We start from the raw sequence: 21,315 nt of genomic DNA, 5'->3' as shown, positions 1-21,315 counted from the left end.
ATTCAGTGTAACATCTGGGGCCCTTTTTACCCACAGGTGGGATACACAAAACCATACACTGGCTCTGGAAGGATCCTATCCTTCTGTTTGAAGGACAGATGCTCTGCTGATGCTACAAGCACGTCCGAAGACAGCTGCCCTAGCCACCAGCATGGACTCTGTGTCAACAGCAAGTAATGTGCAACACCAGTCGTCACATGGGTACCAACTTAGGATGGTTTTGACAGTTTTGCCTTCTCAAGCTTTGTTCCCCACTTTATGCTGTATTTATTTATTTCTGGTACTCTGGGATGGGTGCAAGATGTGACGGTTTGGAAATGAGCACTACTGGACATTCAGCAGGATGGAAGCTGGCTCAGAGCTCAAGATGAACAAAACTGGAAAGTTTGAGGGGAAGAGGAGCAAATATCCTGTGCAAGAGACCCACCGAGCAAGGGAACCAGAGATGTTAATTTAAACCCACAAGTTTATTCGAGTATAATTACATATTTCAACTCTTGCTTCCAGAGGAAGGAGCAGACGAGGAATCTCTTCCTCTCCATCTTGCTGCAGCCCTGTCCAGTCCACACTCCCAGGCGCCGCTATGAGACATCACCACCACCGCACGACAGCAAAAATCCCTGACAGCTCCACGTCCAAAACACCTCTCTTTGCTTTAACAGCTCATTCTGAAGAAGGATCACCTAATTTCCATGTTCATTCAGCTCAGAGCCTCTCCGCTGTTATCAGCCTCGCTCCACCACTTTCACCAGCATGTAGATGACTGTTTCCTTTAATTACTACCGAAAGCTCCTCCCACCACGGAGAGGAAAACAGCTGGTGTCCACGGAGGGAAGGAAACTCCGGAGTAATTAGCCTTAAATGGCTGACACCTCCTACCCGCTACTCCTGGTTAGAACAGCAAAACACAGAATAACAGTCTCTTTAGGGAACCTGTCAAGGTGTCGGACTGAATCTGCTGCAGCCCTGTCCAGTGCGGCTGCAGCACTGGTGCAATGAAGTTGTCTGCTCTCAAGAAGAGCATCACGTTTCTTTCACGCAGGAGTAGGCACTTTCGCTAGAAGCAAGTCTTCTATCAGTTGTAATTCACAGGCAGAGCAACAAATAAATCTGCAAAGATGTCATACCTCCTCCGTACAAAGTCTGAATACAGTTTGTTTCTTGAAAATATACCCTTGAGGAGCTTCTGGAGCATTCAGTCAACAAATTCTCATTAAACGGTAGCTTGCAACCCGACCTCTCGCCCCCCATCAGTTTTCTGGTTGAAAAATCTTCATGTAATAAACAGTCAGAGAAGAATCTATGCATTTTTCTGACCACCTAGGAAGATCAAAGGGGAAAGGAAAGAGGAATCTAACATCCATTTTTGTTCCTTCGTCTCCTAACATAAATACAGTGGAATCAATCTCTGCTTAATACTGTAAGAGAGCAAAGGAGCCTTCGCTGAGTGCTAGACTTGAAAATTGAACTTAATCCTCTTGCTCCGACTCACATGGAACAACCCACAGCCTGTCCTTCAACATGCTTTTAAGAACAGCTCTCGCTCCCGCTGCACCTCCAGCCCTATTTTGCAGTTCGCTACAGCTGGGAGCACTGTTTTCTGGCACACCTCGGCAGAGAGAGGGAGGGTGAGCAGGGGCCGGCAGAGCTTCATGTTCAAGATGCTTGCTGATCTCCCAGATGGGAAATACTAGGATGGGGCATGGGATCCAGCTATGGGAAAGCAGCAGCTTTCTTGACAGAGCCTCCCAGCTGCCTTCAAGGAAGTGGCAGATGCTTGAAGGAGTCTTGCTCCCCAAACCCTTCCCCAAGGAACAGGCTAAGAAGAGCAGACTTAAGGTTTTCTAGCTAAATGACCCATCCTGAGGCCCTTCTGCGACAACAAGCAGCGGGCTTTTTATGGATAAGAAGTGGGAAATCTCTCTCCTTGCGCCAAAAAGCAGAAGTTACAGGGCCCTGCCAAGACTGCTCTGCACGTTTTAGCCTCTCAGGATCATGCCTGTGGTCCCCTTCAGTTGCCAGCAAGCAATCACAGAACAAAAAGCAAAAAGCAATTCCCTCTCAAATACCATATGTTCAGTTCTGGTGCCAAAGCAGAAACCTGGCATTTTAACCTTTGATGAACATGCTCCTGCTGCCACCAACACTAAGCTCCAAGGTCCGGCTCGGAGGGAAGGGAAGGTGTAATAGATGTGCGGCGGATGACATTAGCATCGAATACAGCATCAACAGGACAGGGCCTGGCAGGAGCTGGATTTTATACAGCCAGTCTTTAGAGGTTAATGAAATATTCATAAATAAGTTAAAATTCTCCTGACAAGCTAGATCCTGTAATACAACAAAGAGTTGTCAGCCTCAATTAAGCGATTCCAAAGAGGCAGGGCACTGCCATTCATTATTTACCAAGAGGTCATAGGAAAAATTCAGCTCCATGATCTTCTTGTCTCTGTGGATAAATTAGGTTTTACAGCTCCTGCTGGAGGACTCTGCTGCCCTGGCAGAGCGGCTCAGAGAGACCCCAGCCTGCCACCACTACTATCTACCCCCAGCATCTAACCGCCAAAGGCAAAAAACACTGGGAACAAGCTCTTCTAAGGGCACTGAGACACAAAAAGATCGAAAGCAAAACAAGTAACGTAGCAAGCTGATTAGGTTGTCAGTGCAAGGACTAAGACAGTCTTGAAACGTCATGTTTTTTTAAGCCTTTATCTCCCTTTTCATACACACAAAGCCAGCCCTGGGCAAGAAGAAAAGTATCCTGCAACCTTTGATCTGCAGGAATGTCCACTGAACATGCCCTCAATGCCCCCCTAGATCCCAAAGCTAGAGATCTTCTCATCCTCCCTCATGCTCAGGATAAACTGTGCCTCCAGAACTGCATTTATTGGCTCAGATCTCTCAGGATGGTCCTCTTCTGATGCAGGTACAACTTCCCAAGACTCTGAAAGCAGGAGGAAGCTGGTCTCCATCCTTGTCACGAGCAAGTTGGAGATTAATGATTACTTTGTCCCATCCTAACATGACTGTTCAACAGACCAAGTCTTCCTTTCCCTCTCTGGACATGCACTGGAAGCACATGTTCCTTCTACAGCTTCTCCAAGCTGCCTTTTAGGCAAGGCAGAAAAAAGGAGCAGAAATTAGTGAACCCTAGATGTATCCAGGACCTTTCAGCCTATTTTCTCCTACCTCTCACAGCGCTGAACATAGCAGAGAGCCCCTGCACCCTCCAGGAAATTTTAGTTCAAGTAAATCGAGCGGAGGGAGTCTGAAGTAGCCCATAAACTTCCTACAAACTCTGTGAGGGTGGAAGAAGCCTGGAAAAGCACACTACTTCCATGCATATTAATTGTGTCTTTTGTACCTCAAGGCTGTGGCTACTACAATAAGGCCTCTGATAATAGCCCTGGTCCCACTCATTATGTTTTACCAAGTACCTCAGTGTAACTCAGATTTTACAGTAACAACAGCAACACTGACAACAGGATTGCTCTAATCACAGCACCGCAGTGTCCTCTGCACAGAAAAACGATCCACCTTTCTCCTCTGCTCAATAACGGAAGGGAAAAAAAAGTCCTACCTCTTTTTTTCCCCCAGCTCTTTTCCCCCACATACAATCCTCCAATGCAAAGGTGAGAGCACATTATCAGCTCTCAGCCTATTTCTGAGTTGAAAAGCGGAGCGCTCGCTATCATCCTTTTCACCAGAAAGCAACCCATAGCGTTTGTCAGTACCGCTCAGGTTTTACAGGTACACCTGTAGCACGGAGGCCTCTCCAAATGATGGGCTGAGAATTAGATCATTGTCCATACATCCCATCTGAGCTGGAATTGCTGCTCAATTGCTATTTCGCCCGCAATCCAGCAGTACCTGTCCCACGGGGAGCCCAAAGGGAGGCGCAGCAGTAAGGCAGCTCTCCACTTCCAGCAGCTACATTTCTTCCTCGTGAAAGTCCTAACCCCATGTCAGCTGTTATTGCCTTCAATGAGAAAATGAAACCAGTCCTGTTGAAAGCAAACGGTGCTGCAGAGTTCCATAAAACTTTCACGTTAATGGATCCAGCAGCAGGTTCATTTGTGTAATGGGACTTTTAAACAGACCGTTTATTCCTTTTTAATTTGAAAGGAATGTACTATTTGATCCCATGTGCCTGGCTTGATTTTTAAAACAGAGATAAACTGCAAGAATTGACTCACTAAGTCTCTTCTTCTAACCTAATTAAAATAGCATTGAGATATTAACATGCAGAAGCGTAACGTACTGATCACCTCCCCAGTCTACAGGCAGTTTGTCAGCACTCATCTACCAAGATCCCAAAGCTTCCACCACACTCTCTACTTTGCCTGCAGTCACATGCAATAGATGCTTCTGTTGTTGCCACAGTTTTGTGTGTTGAACGTGAATTTTCCAAGAGGGAACGTGCAGCAGATGCAACACAACCAACTGAGGCCGTTCATCATTCCCTGTGCTAAGGGGAGGGGGGGGAAATCCTGTCTCTGTTCCTCAGAGCTCACTATATTCCTACACCTTGGGGAACAGCAAGGACTAATTTTAATGTACTTGTTTACAACAAGCACTGAGAGAGAGCTCTCAGCTAAGAAAAGGAGAAAAGAAAAGTAACTCTGAGTACTCCCATCCCTCTGTTCCAGGGTTTACTCTACCTGGAGAACCAAAGATCTACAGTAAAAACACAGGGAGAAAAGCTGAAACAGGGCACTGATGACTCCTGCACACTCTCACCCCCCTCGTTCCAACAAATCACATCTCTAAATTAACAGGACCACACAATAAAGTGAAAAATAATACAAACACAGTGACGTATATACAGAACAAACAAGCAACAAAAGGCTCTGCTGAAATAAAACTAACCGATAGAGAAAAAGTTGTCTCAGATACTGATTATGAAAACATATTTAAAACAAAGAAAATTCACTGAAGATCTTGGGTCAAAACCATAAACGCACAAACACAATTACTGACAGCACAAAGCAGGGAGGCTTTATCACAGAGGAACATAAATAGATCAGACAGAAGCAGCTAGCTGAAAACTGAAGAACAGCAGCAGAATTGAAATGTAATAGTGCAAGTCCCACAGCAGCTAGAACCTTTCCTACAAACTCAGTCTTCACCAGTCAGAAACTAGAGAGGAGGACAAATGGCTGGGTGGATCAATCGATCACAGGAAGAACATCAGTGCCATGTGGCAGTGGAAATGGGTAATCCGATTCTGCCATGGAAGAACTGAGCTACATCCAGGACAGAGAGGTACCTGCCTGTTCTAGATGCTCCTGTAGAAGATAATTCTGTACAAGCTACTGCTGGAACATCACCTGGAATGATGTGACCACTGCGGTTACTCATCTTCAAAGGAGACACAGAAAACTGGGAAGAGATTTAAAGAAAGCTGCAGGATTCATGAGGAGACTGAAGAGCCTGTTTTAAGAGAAGACTGCAAGAGCTTGATTTGTTTAACCTAGACAAATGAAAAATGCTGGGAGAGAACAATTGTTCTCTATAAATATGTCACAGCATAAATATGAGGGAGGAAGAACAGTCACTGTAGTTTAAGGAGAACATTAGCACAAGAAAAAAATGGATAGTGACTGCACATGTATTTTCAGTTGGAATTGGGAAGATTTCAGCTATCAGAGCAGCCTTTCAATGATAGTAATGGGACAAACAACCTAAGCAGTTTCAAGATGAGCTCGATAAATGTATGAATTAAGGTATATGCTGCAATTGCCTTAGTAACCAAAGGACTGGACTTTATGATCTGAAAGTCCTCTTCCAGTCTTCTGTTACTGTATCATTTCATTCTGGTTCAGGTTTTTTTTGCTGTCTCTTTATAACCAGATTCATGTTTTTCAATCTGATTTGAGACCTGGATATTTCCCTAAAATTGCCTTACTGAAACTATTGCTGTGTTCATGCTGCTGCTCAGCTGAGTGCCACACTACTCATCTGTCTTGGGTTTGCCAGTCTCACATAAGGTGTTAGGATAAAATCTGTCAAATGGTAAGGAGATTTGCTGTCGTCTTGCTAAATCAATTCAGAAATGATGAAATACACTTCTGATAGATGGAGACTTCCCGCACCAGTCGGTCATCTCCTTTCCCCTCCCAACCTGTTGGTTCTATATATGTTCTGGCAAAGCTTCACTTTCATTTATAACTCCCGTGGTTCAGCACTCTAATCCCACATTTAATTGCCATCCCATTGCGGATAATACAGAGAATTTACATTTCCGCTAACGAACACCAGTTTCATTCTTGTGCCTTGTCTGTTGTATTTCTTGCTTTATGTTTAATAACTCTTGAACAAGAATTAAACTAGCTATATTGGCAAGTTATCCAGGATAGGTCTTTCTATACTAAAGTTCTCTTCTTTCACATTATCATTGTTATCACCTGTAGAGTAAAATGTAACAGAATTTTTATCCTTGCCAGGTATTTCTCTTGAGTATCAAAAGTTACAGTTCTTCAAAGTCTGGAGGTCTGATGTAACCACTAGAAAGCAAAGTCTTTCAGTAATAATGCAAATGTTTTGTGAACTATGTGGGTCTCTTGTTGTTTACGTATTGCTGCCTATTGCGATTTTCCCAAACTCTGTGATTTTTCCATGTTGCCTTCGAGTTAACAGCTAGTTCCCAACCGTATCACGCACAGCGTTCTCTGAGTTGATTTCTTTCATGTACTCTCCTTTCTGTCACCATTACTTCTCCTGATAACCATCAGTGCAGCTAGTCACTGACATTAAAGTTAATACTAAACATTATGGTTTCATCAGACTGAACACAGGATTTGGTTCCTTAACTATTCCTGACCTGCTGCCCTTAAATAAAGGTCTCCTGTTCTTTGCAGAGGGTTACCAAACACTTTTACTCAAGGCAAGGGGCATTCATTATTTTCATTTTAAGGTGTCTTTGTTTCTTCTGTAAGGACACTCAATTTATGCCATTCATTTTGTGATGGCTACATTCTTGGACTTCAAATCTTCTTTACCTCCCACCCTGCTAAGCAATTCTTCTGATTCTTATATCCATCCTTTTTAATCTGCTGGAGGGTGAAATATAATTTGTTCCAATGAGCAGTCTATAGATTTCAAAGCCCACATGGGCCAAGCTGTCTTTTGAAGATGAAAGCCAAAAGATACCCAGAGCACCTCAGGGCAATGAAAATACAAGTGATACTTTTTTAATACCAAGCTGACTTCCCTCAGGGATTAATGGCAGAGAAAAAAAATCCTGACATGAACGCCCGGGCTACAGAACCAGACTGAAAGAAAGTGTAAGATCAGGGATCACAGCTGTTGCTTGGATGGCAAGCTTGAGCCAAACAATTTCCTCCTGTCTATAGAGGGAGATGAAAAAGCCAAATGAAAATTAGAAAAACTAACACATCTTCTGCTTCTCTCCCTTAGGGAGAGAAAGAAAAATAATATAACAAACAAGAAAGCATTTTGCACAAACAGTATTTTGGTATGAGTGAAGCTAGCTCTCAGCTCTATGCCAGTAGAGCATTAAACTAACGTACCATAAGAAGTAAGATCCTGGGACCACAAAACAGGGAGCCCTATGTGTGAACTCTACCAGCAATCTCCCGGCACATCCTGGAGACAAAGATATTGGAGCACTAGTCTCGATAAAAAAAACTTCCAGTGATGATAAAATTGTCAGAAAAGCACACGTACATACACAAAAACTGCAGTAAAGAAGTGTGCTTAGGCACCCAAAAAAACTTCACAACAAAACATGTTCTTTCAGCAAATAAAAGAAACACAAAACCCACAGATCTGTGGGACAACTAAGTCATCTGAGCCCTATCAGACTGGTGACTGTTATGTACCACCTCTCAGAAGACGCGGAAGGCACTCTTCCCTTATAACAGGAATACACTCGAACTGTGAATAAAGAAAAATAAACAACTGAAGGGTTAGAGGGAGCGAAAAAATCAAAGTTTCATTGTTATAATTACACAGCACAATGGTAAGGGTAATTTTTCTTAAATCAGAAAATAAATTCTAGGTTCAAGTTCCCCGAAGGATATAAAATATTAGAGGATTTTTTATGGTTGTAATCACAAACTCATTTCTCCAGCCACTACTGGCCGTGTCTAATTAGGGCAAAGTATGTTAATGATACAGCGGCACAGCCCAGAGATGTCTTCAGTTGCAATATTAATTGCATTTAGGGAAAGAAGCATGAATTGTGCTTATACAAGCTAATTAGTATGGGTTTGCTAATTAATACTGGAAAGTCAAACTGCCTTTGTCTTGTCAACTGCAATTAGCTGAAGATGTTTAAATTTCTTTTTTTTTTTTTTTTAGTTCTTCCAGTAGTGAACTCACTTTTAGCTGACAGCAATGAAACCAGGCGCTGGAGTACTCAATGGCAGTTAGTGCAGCAAGTCCATCCCACTTTCCTCTAGCAAGACCTTGTGCCGTGGCCTCGCAGTGTCCCCTATAGCAACCACCACCCTTTATCTCGTATTGTCCCCGTGGACACAGTTCCCTGAACTAGGGCCCTCTCCTCCTGAGGACACAGAGCGTGCAGATACTGTCTTATCGAGGCCACGATCCTATCAGATTTATCCCACAAGTATTTTACTTTCAAATATTGCTATGTAAAGAATGAATTATTTACCAGGGCATCTAAGATGCTCCCCATAGCATACAAGAAACGCCATCAAACTCATCAGGGAGATCCGATCAGCTAGTTCTCCAGCCCCAAAGCACATCGCTTCATTTCCAGTGCTCTGGGGAGGGTGGCAAAGCCATTAGCACTCTTCAGGGCGGCAGTAGAGATGTCACCTCCACAGAGGTTTATCCCAGAAGCAGCCCAAAGACCCAGCAGACTGTACGATAGCACCTGACAGGTGTTTATTCCCTTTCACTTAGGGCCAGAAGCCTGTTTGCAGAAGGGCTGATGAAAAGCAATATCCGCATCTGTCAGCACCCAGAGCAGGACGAGCCCTTCTGCATCCCCCCAGCCGCGGAGGCTTAACATCAAACTAACAGGCAGCGGATCACAGGTGAAAAAGGGGGAGAGGGATGAAAAGGAAGGCAAGATGCCAGGAATCCAAATCAGCAAACAATTGCTGAAGTGTCAGCTCTAAAGGAGTCTGAAAATATAAGGCCATCCAGGTGAAACACGGATCTGGAGAGGGGGGGAAAAACCACATAAAGAAGATTTTGCTGGACGGCAGGGAGGAGAGGGGGGCTGACAGACGAGTGCTGGAGTCCTTGGGCAGGCAGCTACTGGAAGAGCCCCATCCAAAGGGGACAGACCTCTGCCACCTCTAACATTGTAGAATAGAAGAAGTGACACATTTTTCCCTACCAGGGAGATTTCACCCGGGGATGGAGGAGAACCATCTACCACCACTGAAAAGAAGGAACTACGTTTCTCCTCAAAAGGGGAAAAGAGGAAAACCAGTCTCTCTTCCTCTGTTTGAAGCAATTTGCTTATATTTACTGAACAAAATTCAAAATGCTGAATAAAGCCCACACCTCACAATCTGCAATCCATCGTCTAAAGCACTACAGAATACAGCCTATTCATATGAGATTGATGTAAGCTTTACTGGAAGATCACAAGACCTGCAGTTTTCCGCTGAGTAACCCTTGGGAATAGGCACTGAACACTGACTGCTGCTTTATCCTCTGCTGATGGATGATGCACAACACCAATTAATGCTTTAACACTGGAAGTTCCAGTTTCTCCAGCTCTCTGCTAGCCTGTTTAATATGACAAACTTCTGAAGGCAAACAAATAACTCAAAATCCAGGCTTAACGAGCCAAAAAGAAAAACTTTGAAATGTTTAAAAACAACACACATCAAAACATTTAAAACATAACAGCAAATTTATCCTCTGATACGTCCAGCGAGCACAACACAAAATTGATTGTATAGAATTTAAAACTATAACAAGGCAGCATGTAATGAGATCAGATGGTAAATAGGATTAACTCAGATTTCTTTGGAAATATCAGTTCTGACCTGCATCACCACGGAAAGCGGCTGAGCATACAAAAATGTTTGTCCACAATGTAAGACTACCACCCCAGAACCAGAATCAATTAACACTTTCATTATAGAAAATCTGATGTTGAAACAGCAAGGAGAACAAACCTAAAAAAAAAGAAACTAGCAGATATATGGCAACCTATTAATAGTACAGCAGGGGCATGCCAGTTCTGCCCTTCGGTGCCCTAGTAGAGTTAAGCAGAAGTCTAAAAAGACTAGTGTTAGCACTGTAGTTTGTGATTTGGATTTTAGAGCAGAGGTCTGTTTAGCACCTACTTACTAGCCAGTGATGCATGCCCATTTTTTCATTAGTAATAAAATTAATCCAATGTAAAACACACCTACAGAATGAGTGTCTACATCTTGGATAGTGCTCAGGTTTTTCTTCTGACTAGAAAAGTTGCAAGAATCCCACAACTCGCCCATTAGCAAAACCACTGGTTAATGAAACAGCTTAATGCCAACACCTTATTTCTTCCTGAGTATGAAGAATTGCATACAATAGCCTTGAAACTGCACATAAACCTCCCTACTGCCTGGTTTTGTGGCCTCTATTATTTTTGATCCTTGAGGGAATTGCCAATAAAATAGACAAACCCAGCAGAAAATTAACAGATATTCTAAAAAACTAGTTTGTGGTAATTCTGTCACATCTCATCTGTTTGTCCTTTGCACACCTCAGACTGAATCAAAGGCCCTCAAAGAAAGGAGTTAATTCAGTATGAAATTAAATGCTTGCTTCTGATATAGAAGTGCTAACAAAGAGAAAGCAAATTGCCAAAAAGAGGAAGACAGACCACTAGATCTCATCCAACGCGTGTTCCAGGTGAGTACGGAGACAGAGAGTGCCAAGACTAGCAATAGTGAGACAAACTTTTACAATGCTTATTTGCTATTCATTTCTGAATATTTGGAACTGATCCACTGTTTAAATGAACTGAACTTTGCATATGTTACTGCTCCGTAAAACAATTAAAAAAACCCCAAAGGATGAACACTTACCATCTCTGCTCTTTGCTTATGATTTCCCACTTCTTCCAGAACTTGAGACAGCTGAGCCTTCAAGACAAAAAAAAAAAAAATTACATCTAGGACATATTTTTGGAAGTTTAATAAGACTGCACTCTTCCCCTGCAACTAAAAAAGCCACCAAGGGCAACATGATTTTCACAGCATTGAAAAGGAATTATAAGTGTTGGGTCTTGTTATGTCCTATCAGCATCCCGTTCCAAGCCTACAAACACAAGAAAGGTTTCTTGCAGAGAGGAAATCCACTGGATTAGCTATCCCAAATTTCAATCCCATGGTCCAGTCAGAGAACTGCGCCTCCTCTCCATTTCTTTGGAAGTTGCATGAAGAGTGGTCTAAACCCCACCCAATTCTGCCAAGCTTAACTTCAGAGAAAGAAGAGGCTTGTTCTACAGCTCCTGAAAGGGGTGTTTGTCTGTGAAGAAACTTCATGGAAAATGTTCCGTTGAAGTTCTGGGATATAGGCTTGGTTTTGAAAGCCATCAAAATTGTTGTGGTAGAATACAGAGCAAATCCTCTCGGGAACATAACCCTACTGAATTTCTGTGAGAAAAGGTCCCGATGCAAGGTTTTTTCTTTTTTAAGAGGAAATTTGAAATGTAAAGAATCTCAAACCAGAGTGGAAATACCTTGTTATCCCTGTATAATTTGGGGAGAAATGGGAATCTGACTCAGAGGGGGAGCTTTCAGAGTTTTGCTTATGAAAAAGGATTTTAAATGAAATGAGTATTTCGGAGGCAAGAGAAGCCACATACACTACTTGAGTGTTATTACTTCCCACGTCTTTTATTTCACAACAATTTGCTAGCCCGCAATCAGCCTTTCTCTGGTTAGCAGAAAGCCCAAAAAATAGTCACAACTGATGACAGAGAAGCTAATTTCAACAATGTAAACAAACAAGACAAACTAAAAAAAAAAAACTTTCCTACAAACCACATAATTTGAAGCAGATATTTATTAAAACCCTCGCGAGTCCCTCTAACAATCTCTCGCCACACATGAAATGGGTCTTTTGAGTACTACATCCAAACCAGAGACAAACAGCAAGCTGTTTATTATAATGAAAAGGAAAACATTAAGCTTGAAGGCTAACTGCACTGAAATGCAAGCAAACAAAAAAATTACAGTCTTAGGGTTCAGCACAGCAGAAATTCAATTTTGCAGACAAACAAGCAAACGTTCAAGACTTCCCTGGCCCCAGAGCTCAGCGGAAACTGAAAAAGTTACAGATTCTTGCTCTGCGGGACCTGGGACGACGTGACGTTATTTAGGGAACAGACACTCAAATAAGATGAAAAGGGTTTTAATACAAGCCTGGGACCTGGCATGGGGAAATGAAACACGTTCATGGAACACCGCGGGAGATGCCAGTCCCAACCAAACATGGAGTGCGTGTACAAGCAAGTGAGAAGAAAAAATGGAATTATCACCAAGTTTGATGCTGAAACATCAGGAAACTATAAATTTGCAGACATCTGGGAAAGACTTTTTTCCCCACTGCTATTGAATCAGGCAGAATTACACCAGCAGGCTGGAGCCAGAAGAGAGTCACATGGAGAAGAATTAGAAAACATCCCCTCAGAGATGTTATTTATGAGAGGTGCTAGCATAGCCTCTGCAAAACACCCCAAGACTGGCTGAATATTTTTTACCAACCCTCCCCAACTTTTCGGTTTATTTATTAGCCTTACCTATATGAAGATGATCTTTAGATGGGAACTACTGGACTATTCTAAACTAGATGTAAAGAGCCACTAAGAATTACATATTTGCTTACAGTAGCTACCACTCCTGAATTTGAGGGTCATTTCTCTGTTCAACCTCCTGTTAGTGCAGCCTTCTATAGAATCACGGAGTAATTCAGAACAGAAGCAGCCAGTTCAATCCCCTGCTCAGAGCAGGGTGGGCTGCACCAGGATGCTGAGGGCTCTTGGTCAGCTGGGTTCCGAGAATCTCCAAGGAGGCAAACTCCAAAACCTTTCTGAGCAACCTGTGCCAAGCTTTTGTCACCTTCACAGTGGAAATATTTTCCTTTATAATATCAAGACAACAGCACTGTAGGAACTTGTTTCACTAGATGGTATAAGAGCATTTTAAAATACAAGATCTTGATAAAAATCAGAAAAAAAGGATAGAAAAGACCCTGACATATTTTCCTTCAGGAAGAGGCTGTAAAAACTTTTGGAGCAGCAGTCAGATAAGAATTAAATCACAAAGTAGGTTTTCTTCATTGCATTTACTTCTAGGCAGCTCATCTCAAAGGGGAAGAGCAGCTAACTAGTGGGAATTCAGAGAACAGCAACTAAACTTACTAGATTGCTGGAAGAAATGATTTATGAAGATTAAAAGATTTTTAAACGTATGGTTTGACTACAACTCTCACAGAAGAGCAAAAGGGACATATTTAATGCATTGAGAGCTGCTACAATGATACAGCTGGAAACAAGGAGGCTTCTCCAGCACAGCTGATGCTGTCCGATGTGCTCGCAGACGGGAGCGGGGACCCTCCCGACTGCCCGCACCCACGTCTGCGGGCAGGCGCAGAAGCACAAGACAAAGCCCAAACTTTCGGTGGGGTGCCCTGTGCCTGCTCTCGCCTGGCTGCAAAACAGATGATCTAAATGCTTTATCACATCCAGTTTGTAAACATTAGCCCTACCCCAGACTTTTTATTAGCTTAAATCAAATATTGAACCTAGCTCAGCTGTTAGAGGACAGCTGCTTGCAAAGTGATTCACTGTCATATTCCTTCTAGGCCACGAGAAAATACAACCTAACCACCAGCAGCATGACAGATGCACACATATTTAATTATGAAGAAGAAATTAGGCTCTGAACTTATCCCACACCTCACTTAATCAGAGTGCTTTGGAGGAGCTTCCAGCTACCACAGCCATGGAAGGAAGGAGCTGCAGAGGGCCCTGGAATGGTGCCTGACAGCGTGCGGAGCCCCTGCACCCAGCCCCGCTTCGGGCATTTACCAGGAAAGATCTGAAAGAAATAGTGTTATACAGTTTCTTAGAATTTACCTTTTCAGGAATGAACTGTTGGATCTCTTGGTTCAGTCACCTCTGGCCACTTGCAGCCAAGGGAAGCATGAGCAGTGAGCCTGAGCCATGCAGGGTGGCTTAGGGAGGAGATGGTGCGCAAGAGCCCGTGAGCTCTACACCAGCAGCTATGGGAGGGCTATCTGCAGCGGATGCTGGAGCAGTTTGTCAGCCCCATCTCCAAGTTCCACGCTGGGAAAAGCAATGTCCTACTTCTAGGTAGCTCAGCTTTGTTGTAGAGGCTTTTCGACCGATCGCATTCACCTGGTATCTCAGGAATCTCTCAGTAGGAAAGACTTGGCATGTTGAATTTTCAGCCTATGCATAAAAGTTAACTTAAAGCTCCAAGGAAATTCTCTTTATGTAATACACGTTAAATTCCCACAGATCACCGAGCTCAAGCATTAAGAAATCTGAGAAGCAAACAGATACTGAGTTTAAGAATCAGATATACAAATACATGTAAAGTCCAGTTTGCCCACTGAAGGCCACACAACCAGGTAAAAGAAAATCAAATAAGTAGCCTAAGTAGAAAAAAAAAAAATCCTCTCAAGTATTCAGTCAATTATTTTAAGCCTCCAAAAAAAAGGGTTTGTCAATTCAAAACATTCATCTTACATGACAACACAGTAATCTACTGTCAATGCTGCTATCATCCTCAAAAGAGAGCGGCAGGAAGGGAAAGATAACCTGTGCTCTGGCCTCACCGGGATACAGCGGCTCAGGGCTGAAAGAGGAGCGGGAACGGTTTCCAAGGAGAGGAAGTGATTCGGCTCCTAAGGAGACATCTCTGAATTGTTTAGCTTGCTTCCCTGCATCAATAATTTGTCTTCTATACCTTCCAAAAGTCAGCCTTCACTGACAACACTGGAGGAGGCTGGTCAGGGAGGGTTTAATGAGCGAAACCTAAAGCAATCTGGTGGTGACAAGGCAGGTGGTAACACCAATTGCATCAACAGCCCCACACTCTTCTCCGGGGGCCGAAGGTGAGCTGACTGCCCTGACCGATAGGCAAACAGCTCAAATGGGGGACTCACTTGTAGGAAAAAATGAGCTACTCAATCTCTAATGAACAGTCTTTCTCTACACAACAATACCCTCCGCTCTACAAGCAATTAGCAAATTGAAGCGCTCTCTTTCTGGACCTGCATTAATTTACTCCTCAATGTTGCACATTAAATAGCTCATAGGTACAGCCCAGCGCAGTAGTAGCAACAGCCAAAGCCATAAAATTAAAGCTTGCTTCAAAGAGTTAGGGAAGCAAAATTATGCTTGCTGCATACAGGGAATAAATCAAAACAACCTTCATTTGGAAACATCATTTTAGTCTTATGCTGTCATCAAAAAACATGATTATCTTAACAGACGCATTAATACAACGTAGGTACGTTACAAGGGAGAGAAACAAGCAGCACATTCACCACCTCAAATTAAAGAGAGTCATTTTTATTCTTCCTCATCAGAGTGAAATACCTGGGAATACACATAGCTGCCTATTCCAGGGTTGTGCTTTCACAGCTATAAACCCCAGCTGCAGGTGCCCAGAAGGAAGGCCACTTGTTGGAAGGGCAGCACGACCGCGCGGGAGGGGAAGGGGAGGAGGTTCAGCCTGGCAGAGCTGTAACGCAGCTGCAAAACGTGGCATTTTTACAGCACGCCAAAGCCCAAGACACCCTTGGCAGTATTTTATGTGCAACAGTTGTATGCAAATTCAAGGCAGGTGTGATGAGTGGCAAATTTAGGTATAATGTTAATTAATAGCTATTTCAAATTAATTAACTTCTGAGATAAATTCTTGCCTCCTCTTTGAGAAAGTTAACACACAATTTAAATTTACAATGAAATATCGGCTTCCAATCACAGAAATATGGAATCTTGTTCTAACATGCCAAATAATTTCAGTTTCCTTGTGCTGGCTGCCCCCCATTCGCAGGGTAATTCCACAGAACTTATTTATCTAATCACTTACAAAAGAAGCTATAAGACGAAGCTTCTTGGCTCAAGCTAGATGGCCTTAATGTGCGGCTAAAATGCGATGTGACCTGTAACAGGGTCCAAGCCAGCATATCTTATCTGATGCAGTAAGCTGGGGAAGAAGGAAAAAAAAGTACAACATCGCCTCCTTTTATCAGATTCAGGAGACACAAGGAAAATACAGTGCATCAACGCTGCAGCTGCAATACAGAAGGAAACTCCAAAACATGGCTGCACTCCCAGGACAATCCTGATAAGGAAGGCACTGATTGTAACAATTACAATTAAATCATAAATTTAAAAACATATAGCTCTATGCACCATGCTGATGAGTTACATGGAACAATAGAGGAATATAATGAGAACACTGAAGAGAAGGTTGCAGTCACTAATTATCTTGCACACAAATATATTTTCACAAGATTCTGGCTTGTAGTGAAAACAGGAGGAAAACTTTGATTTCACAAAAGCCACAGACAGCTTATATATGGGGGTGGCAGAGACTGAGACAGAAGTAACTCATCAGCCACTTGCAGTTAGACTTCAGTTTATTTGCATACTGTGATCCTGCATATTAAAATATTGTGAGAACTGAAATGAAATTTTCATTAGTGTTCAATCTGAAATCTCACCCATGGGATTCAGCTTTCAACAGTTAATGCATGCATTTGCCTGTTTATACTTTAAAGTTATATATCCATTTAGAACATGCTACCTTCCGCCTTCAATCCATTAGCACACCATTACTGCAGATTGGTAGCAGTACAGTATTGTTTTAGCATCTCTGAAGTGCACTACAAAATTACACTGGGTTAAATGGTCAGTTCTAATTTAAAATATTTTGACACTTTGTAGATGAAATTACTGATCTTTCACAAAATTGCATCAGTTGAGATCACAAGCAGGAAGACAGTTTAGTATCAGACATTGGCAAATAACTTCCCTGCTGCTTTACAGGTTCAATTTTGCTGTTCTCAAGAAAGTTCTCCTGGTTATAAAATGAAATGCATATCCTTTATAAAGTGGGAAATAACAGCTACAAATAAACTCTGGTGTTGTCTCAAAAGCATCAAAAACACCATGTTATCTTACAGGAGCTGGATCGGAGGTGGCAGGGGGCTCGGTCTGATGCAAAGATGAAGGGGAAAATTCCCCAACACCTTTTGAATGTGTTTCAGAAATTTATATGCAGTCAAGCAACATTGACTGGGACTTGCAGAAAAGCTGCAGCAGACAAAACAGAGACCATTACTTACTGACATAATTTATATTACATGGACAGGCTTACAGCTCAACGAAAAGCATGTGTCTCAGGCCACAGCTTATGTGGTTTTCCATGTAATTTAGTCCTTCTTAATTTTACCCCAAGCAAGGACACAAAAGACAGGAAACTAGAATGCCTGCAAGCGAGATGTGCCGCATCTACAGGGACTCGTGCTCCCGGCCATCACAGCAAACGGCAACACCCCGGGGCTGAAGGCTACTGCTCCGTGCGGAGTAGCGAAGGGTGTTTTTCACCAAAAAAGCCAGAGCTGCTACTTCTTTGAGAACCAGTTTTCCACTGGATTTGATGTGCAGCAGGGAAATGCCGCCCCCAAGTGAGAGACAGAAAGCAGCTGGTTCCCAAAATGAAGGCTGAATCAAGCAAAAGCTCTTGGGTGCTAAACAAAAAGATGATACTGCAAATTGAAAAATTGCTGAAATCGTAGTTATAATTACTGAAGATACAGGGAAAACATCTGCAAGATATGGGCTCCTGTCAACACACTATCAAGATTCACTGGACAAAGAGATAATAACCAAATCTTTCTCTTGCTCTTAAGTCTCAAGGACAGACCCATCTCTCTTCTCTTTTAAGAGACACAGTCACTTAGTAATGTCAAGAATTCTTGACAGTAAGTTTATTATAATGAAATCACCCCAAATTCTTGCTGGCTATGCTATAGGAAAGAGGTGTAAATAAAGTCACTGTGGAACAACTGATACAGGGAAGATGAGATTTCAAGCAGAAATTGCCCACATCCTTATTCCTGGCAAGTCACTTGACCTAGCTTAAAATAATGCTGCATAGTTCTGCAGCAGAGACCTGGCTTTTGTTCCCACTCTGCCTAACAACTGCTGAGAGACCCAGGGCAAAGTACTAAACTCTCTGAAACTCCTTTTTTCCCACCCTCTCTAAGGTAAAGATAATATTTACTCTGTAAAACCATCCAAAAACCTTTGACCGAAGGTAATCTCTGAGCACAAGGTGCCACTATTGACACAAAACGCACCTGACGGGCCACCCCACTCGGGCAGTAAAAGGATTAAGCACCATATTAAGTGCAGAACTCGAGCACCTCCGCATTCAAAGGTGGTGGTAACCTAATCTCCCTGATCCTCAAAGCAAAGGTGACCTTCACAACTGCAATAAAATGTAAAACTTGGAGAAAGATTCTGAACTTCTCCAAATCTATTCCATCAACGCTGTTCGCGTAATCTCCCAGGCAGATGCTGCCAGGTAGGGAACACAGTACCGAAGCAAACTGGGAGATAGAAAAATGCAGAGCATTATATTCAGGAAAGGATGAGTCCCTGGAGACCAGACAGACCTATGCCAGACTGAAACACTTACAAAGAAAGCAGGTAGGTGCAGGTAGGTAGGAAAATAAGGGGCTCAGGTGTTATCAGATTTTTCATGTGACAAAAAAGCATTAGATTTGAAAAAACGCCTCAAAACAAGAGCAAGCATTTGTTGTTTTACTCTCTGAGCTGCAGTCAAGGCTGCGGCGAGATTGAGGGGCAACAGCTGAGTGGCTCCTCTCTCCTCCTGTTTCTCCTTGATGTTTTCATTCAACACCTTGCTAAGAAGGAGCACAGAGACCGAAAGATTAGCACCGCTCTGCTGGGAATAATACACTTTTGCAATAGGTCTCCTTCCCTCCATCCTAATCAAACGGTGCTGCAGCCCCTGGGGAGAGGATACATTGCCAACTGAAAAATGTGAGTTTGAAGCTGCTTCCTCAACAGCAAAGGGCAGCCTGACTGATGAAACTCTGCCAAGCCAATTGCTTCGAGCATTATGCAGTCGGCCAGTACAGCATATCCCGGACACACACGAGTGACTGCCGGATGCTGATGGACTCTCCCAAGGAGTCATTCCCCATCACTGGAACACCCATCAGAGAAGCCTCTGCCACTAATATCCTCTTTGTGGGCTCAGAAGTATTTCCTACCTCAGAAAAGCAGCTGAGTGTGCAGTCGTAGCAGGGAGTCCCTTCTCTTTTGCTGCTCCCCTAGCAAAAATTTTAACCCAACAACAGACAGATAGCCAGGCATAAAATCTGTCTATTGAGGGTTGACTGCAAATCTCTTGCCAGGAGTAAAACAGATTATTAATATATTAGTGCAACCAAAAAACATTAGGAGAGTATCAGCCCATTCCACAGGGAAATAGCAAAAAGGGAAAGGAATACAAATCGTTTGGAGGACACTAAAGAGAATTAATTTTACTGGGCTGTGATCAAATCTCTAAAGCTGAAATGAAGGGATACCAGCACCAGATTCTGAAACGCATGTAGCACCTCTGGGAATCTAGTTATTCATTGCTGTTTAAGTGATCTGAAAACAGGTACTATAAGCAGTTCTGGGATCTGGTGAGCACGATGTTTTCTTCAGGTTGTATTAACCCTTCTTGAACTGGGAAACAGTGATAGAGACCACAAGCAGAAGACACAGTAGCTAACGGGAACAGATGTAATAACGAAGTTGGTTGGGAAAAGGGGGAGGAAATGTTTGTGCATTTATTTAATTTTCTGTCAAAATTTTAACTCCAGGATTTTTTTTTTTTTTATTTTTTGCCTCCTTCAGATTATCAGCAGAATGACTTCAGGCTCCAAAACCCCTGTCTTGATGAAAGCAAACATTAGCACTCACCAAACCCAGGAAAAGGGAATCTCAAAAACTAGAAGTGGTGGCAATATGACACCCAGCGTCTCTACCAAATTGTGAACTTTTCTGCCATTCCTTCCTACGCATCTTTTCCAGTATCACCTCCCTGGATCCAAGTTCTCCCTGTCAGTTGCCTCCGACTAGGTTTGATAGCTAGAGGGAAAGAAACAACATTTATTTGATGAAGTCTGTAAATTAACCAACAAAAACATTCACTCTTATCCATTCATCAGAAAAAATGGTGGAATTACATCTCTACCTAAAAAAGCCCTTCTAATTTCAGCCCGATGAGTCAGCACTGCTGAATCTCATCACTAAGAATGATTCATTGTCACTGCACTTCTCAAAGTCAAGAATAAGGGTACTCACCCCAATTCACTGTCATCTCATAACTACTCTGGATCCAGGCACTGTGTTTGCATACAGTACTGTTATGATTTATATGAGTGTGTCACTTTTAATTTAAAGGTATAAAGAGCTATCGTCAGTCCACCAGCCATAAAGCAACATTTTCTTTTCAGTGAGCTGACAGTTGAATACCTGGAAAATATTCTTGCTTGCCAAGAAGGAGAGGTCTCTACACCATTATAGCCTAAGGGTGGCAATGCTTCTGAAGACATGAGTGGATGGCCAGTACCTTCGGAGAGAAACACTAATACTTGGTTATGAGTTAAAAGCAGCCTTTCAGGGGAGTTAGAATCTGAATACAAATTCAGACAAAAGTGGTGTGGGTGGAAAGCCTCTGCCCCAAACGGAAGCAGTGTTGAGGAAGAGGGTTTTGTGCATGGATTAGACCCCAGCCAGAAGGTCGGTAGCTGGATAAAACAAAGAATACTGGAAGCTAAACAGCTGTAGAGCTGTGGTTTTCTTTTTATACAAGTCTCTGAATATCACAATTGCTTCAGTTAACCTTTCCAACTATTAAAACAAGGCTACTGAACAACTCATACTGACCTTAACACCCCTGAGTACTCAATGGTAGGACCTTCCTCTAAGCTGCCCAAGGCTGTTTGGCAGCTGGTGATGTGTGGTGACAGTTCAGAAAAGATGTATTTAATGATATATGTGTGCTGTGAGCCCCGTCCCTCACTGTACCTCACTGCTATCCACACAAACACACTCCCCAACAGGAGCCCTCAGGCATGTCAGCACAACTTCCCAGTGCAACTGTGGCGAGCCAGCCGGCAAACGACATCGGGCAAGTGAAGAACCGTGTTTAAATCAAACTTCTTTTTCTTCTGATTTAATTTTAAACTAGTTTGGTTTCTTGTCCTGGTTCTCTGTACTACTGCACAGGTTGTGCTAGCTCAAAT

The 21,315-nt window shown here is 42.8% G+C and overlaps 1 protein-coding gene across 1 annotated transcript in view; it reads right to left on the bottom strand.

Annotated features, from left to right (window-relative positions):
- MAD1L1 (mitotic arrest deficient 1 like 1) overlaps positions 1–21,315 on the bottom strand; it is a 373,028-nt gene that overhangs the window by 175,666 nt on the left and 176,047 nt on the right. Inside the window, exon 13 of the mRNA XM_059826248.1 lies at positions 11,025–11,081. Coding sequence (XP_059682231.1) covers positions 11,025–11,081 — 57 coding nt within the window. The remainder of the gene's footprint in view (positions 1–11,024; positions 11,082–21,315) is intronic.

Source organism: Gavia stellata, chromosome 18, assembly GCF_030936135.1.
Source record: "Gavia stellata isolate bGavSte3 chromosome 18, bGavSte3.hap2, whole genome shotgun sequence".
NCBI lineage: Eukaryota > Metazoa > Chordata > Aves > Gaviiformes > Gaviidae > Gavia > Gavia stellata.
Note: the sequence above shows the minus strand (reverse complement) of the source record. Positions and strands in the feature narration are given on the sequence as shown.